At 43.3% G+C, this 4,099-nt stretch overlaps 1 protein-coding gene across 1 annotated transcript; it reads right to left on the reverse strand.

Moving 5' to 3' along the window:
* Nucleotides 1-701: 701 nt before the first annotated feature.
* Nucleotides 702-2,045, reverse strand: LOC125556332 (protein RADIALIS-like 3). Its single transcript, XM_048719083.1, has 2 exons — nucleotides 1,708-2,045; nucleotides 702-1,087 (listed from the first exon to the last, which is right to left on the reverse strand). Exon 1 carries the CDS (start codon nucleotides 1,988-1,990, stop codon nucleotides 1,721-1,723), a length of 270 nt encoding a protein of 89 aa, XP_048575040.1. The 5' UTR covers nucleotides 1,991-2,045; the 3' UTR covers nucleotides 702-1,087; nucleotides 1,708-1,720.
* Between the last annotated feature and the right edge of the window lie 2,054 nt (nucleotides 2,046-4,099).

The following is a 4,099-nucleotide window of genomic DNA, read 5'->3' on the forward strand; positions in this document are numbered from 1 at the left end:
CGAGGAAAGAGATCCACATTATACTTGCCAGGAGGACCGACCATCGACGCCGCCACGGTTGAAAACATGCTACCGCCCTATCCTCGTCCATCCATTCGCATCCGTCGCTAAGATTGTGCTACACAATGCCGCCAAGACCCGTTGTCGTCAACGCGGTTGACGCCACGCCACTCCAACTTCCAACCTCCACACCACCGCCATCGCTCGAGCCTCTGGAGCCCACCGCCCACAGCCACACTCTCCCTAAAACCCAAACCTCCAAGACGGCACCTCCATGGAGGGTACGGCGCACATGGGGCCACCACTGCCCAATCCAAGGCTGGAAACATAGATGAAGTTCGGTTTTGGGATGATACTTAAACATGTTTGTGGCTTTACATTGGTTGCTTTGGTTATGTAGAAATAATATGGCCGTTAATAATACAGGAACGTACGATCTCCTAGATCTACCGCTGATGAGGAAGGGAGCTACCACGTCAAGGTAAGATCTAGGACACACTTGAATGCCATCCGGCCGTTATTATAAATGTTTATATAGTTTTCTATAAACTTGGTCAAACTTTTCAAAATTTGACTTCAGTCAAAGCTAATATGCGAAATAAGTAAAACGGAGGGAGTACACAAGTTATCAGATGGCACATAGTCATACCCACATCTACTCCATCTTCGTTGGAAGGGATCAATAGTGATAACATGTAAAGTACAAAGTAAACATCGGAGTCTTGAACCAACTGATATTGGCAAACAGGAATATTCTACCAGCACAAGTTCATAAACAGTACACACAAGTACTGGGAATTTACATCACTGTTGTTTACTCCAAAACTTACTGGGGAGGAGTAATACTGTACACAATGAAAAATACAAGCTACCGTCTGCAAGACCAAGCGCAATTGATTTGCTTACAAACCTAATATTATATTATGTACACACATATGTTTTCTTCTTTTATTCCTAACCAAGTGCCCACAATTTTCGTTATACGGTACATAATTACGCTTGCTTCAGTAACATAGTCCCAGCTAAGGACTAGGTTATCAACACATTATCCTGTTTGCAGGATCTTCAGAATTCAGAAGCTTTCCTCCTGGAAAGAAAAATACAACGAGAGAGGTACCTTGTAAGTTAACTTATCTCAACTTCTCAAATCTAGAACTGGGCTACATTAACATTTGCATTTCCATAGGAGAAACATGCCCTTATTTGGATAGTTTTGTGTGAATGCTAGGCTTGGCAAAAATGAATTCCACTGGATACCTCTCTATATATGTTCTGCAATCTGGGATATGCACCGCTGCAATCTGGTTTTTGGCCCTAAAGGGTGTGCAAAACAGACTTCAATTCCCAGCCTTATGCAGGGACGCAGGAACTCTAAGAAAGGGGTCTCTAAGATTAGCGCATCCATGCAAGCAAATTGTGCGTGCATGATGCTGTTCATGTTCAAGGTTCCTGGTCCGGGCTTAAATTATGTGCAATAATAATAGTGCAATCACACTGATGTTTGCAGTGCATCTGGAGCAGAAACAGCCAAGGAATCGACAGCATTGACAACAAGCGGCATTCCATTGCTGTTTCTTTGTTAATTGAGAACGTCAACCTAGCTAGGGCATGCTCTACCTTTATTATGACAATTGATTGAGATCGCTATATATCTTCCACACATAAATTGTAGAAAAGAGACAAGGATCAGGTTGGGGTTTTGGTTACCTTGGTTGATGAATCAGTTCCAAGCCCCCTGGCCCTGGGTGTTGTACTTGGGGAAAGGGACCCTGCCGGAGTCGATCAGCTTGATGTCGCTATCAAGGATCTCGTAGTGGCGGCGCACCTCGTCGGCCGTCTTGGTGCCGCCCATGGCGCGGGACACCTTGAGCCAGCGGTCGGGCGTGCCCTCGCCGTAGTAGGCGAGTGCATCCTCGAACAGCTTATTCTCTTTCTTGCTCCACTCCGGGTTGGCGCCGCCGCGGGATGAGCTCCTCGACCCAGAAGACATCTCCAACTGAGCTACGTTTGCGCTGACTGATGGTTTTTGCACTTGAGAAGCTCCGGCGGTTATGGTTTGATGATCGCTGTGCTGCTTCGGTGCCCGCTATTTATAGGCGCTTGGGGCGCCGCCCCGACGGCCTCGCCTTGTTGCTCGAATGGTATCGGGATTGCCATCGGCTTGACGATTGAAAGGTCAGTGTGGCTAATTAGATTCTGATTCTGAACTTTTTTGGACGAAGGTGCTTCCTTGGGAATGTAGATTCTGGTGCTGCGATCCGCTTGGAATGACACATAGGGGTGCGCATAATTGGTAGATCCCGCACCCCCTCTGCGCGGACAAAGGAGCACGATCGATCCACGTCGACGTCTAAAATGCATGGCACCTGTGGACTACCAGAAACAAATTACTATTCCCTTCGTTTTTATTTACTCTGCATATTAGAGTTGACTGAAGTCAAATTTTATAAAATTTGATCGAGTTTATAGAAAACAATATAAATATTTACCATAATAAATATATATGATGTGAAAGTACATTCAATAATAAATCTAATGGTATTGATTTGTTATTGTGTATGTTCATATTTTTGTTTATAAAAACTTTGTCAAAGTTTACAAAGCTTGACTTTGACCAAAACTAATACGCGGATTAAATGAAAACGGAGCGAGTATTGAAAAGGTGTTCCCTAGTTCGGTGGCTAACGTTATCTTCAAATTATCCATGCTTTTGCAGCAGTGGAAATTTCTGATTAAGAAGGCTGACAAGGCGGCATTGGAGGCCCTCATCGATAGTTTGCGTGCAACTGCTATCTTTCTCTCCGAAAGGGAACGGGCCAGGGCATCATAGTTCCTGTTGCTTTCCTTCAGCATGCCTTCCCTCAGTTAAATTGTCCTTTTGGGTTATCCTCGGGCCTGCATGCCTTGTGGCAGTTCTTTTTTGGTTGTGGGTTAATACTGTTGTTGTATGGTTTGGCTTGGTTGTGACTCTCATTGCCTGATGGTTTTATTAATTTAAAGTCAGGCAACGGTCTTTTCTCTAAAAGGTTAAGGAAGCCCAGTTCCAAACCCCGGCGCCATTTTTTATTTTCTTCAACCGTGCTTAACCCCTTTTCATTACTCTTGTAACGAAAATACAGTTGTTCAAGAGATTCATCAGAAGGGAAAACGAGAAAGGGAAAAAGAGTGAGTTATGTACTAACAAGAAACCCACCACGCACGCCTCCAATCGAAATGTGCACTACGGAGCGAAAATCTGTTAGCACCTAACATAGAAGCTACACTTCGCCAGCAGATCAGCAACATCTAAGACAAAAGATTACAGATCTAAGCGGACATGGAGTTTTTGATTCCAAGCTCACATACACCCGGGTGGACAGTAAAATCCAAAAAAATAGTAGGAAAATTTTGCGATTAACATTGATTTATTTTAACCCGTGTGCAAATTGGTGACGGAATGGTATTCACGGAGATCTGGTGAAAAGACAAGATCGATGCTCCAAAATGCTTCCAAATTTAGTTTTTTAAATTGCAAAATAATAATAAAACAAAATACTATTTTGGAAGCACTTTGGAGCATCAATTTTTTTTTTTTGAATGATAAACCCCCTTTGTGTGACAAGTTTCCGGTGTTATTCAACATATGTAACCATCATGACTGCACAGTTCGAGATTGTCTTGCAGCTGATGAGTCTACTTTCTTTAGGGGATGGTCACTTGATTTACACCAACAATGGGAAGGTGTTAAGAATGAGGTGAGGAATCTACGCACACTTGGTGATGGTAATAAGGTTTACTGGGCAAGAAACTTCTTTTTACAACAGATTCAGATAATACAATTGTACGAGAGATTCAGAAGGAAACGAGAAAGGGAAAAAGAGCGAGTTGTGCACTAACAAGAAACCCACCATGCACGCCTCCAATCGAAATGTGTGCACTATGGAGCGAAAACCTGTTAGTGCCTAACATAGAACCTACACTATGCCAACGGATCAACAGCATCTAAAACAAAACATTACCGATCTGAGGGGACATGGAGTTTCTGATTCGAAGCTCACATACACCTGGGTGGACAGTAAAATCTAAAAAACAATAGGAAAAAATTGCGATTAACATTGAT

This window comes from Triticum urartu, chromosome 5, assembly GCF_003073215.2.
Source record: "Triticum urartu cultivar G1812 chromosome 5, Tu2.1, whole genome shotgun sequence".
Classification (NCBI taxonomy): domain Eukaryota; kingdom Viridiplantae; phylum Streptophyta; class Magnoliopsida; order Poales; family Poaceae; genus Triticum; species Triticum urartu.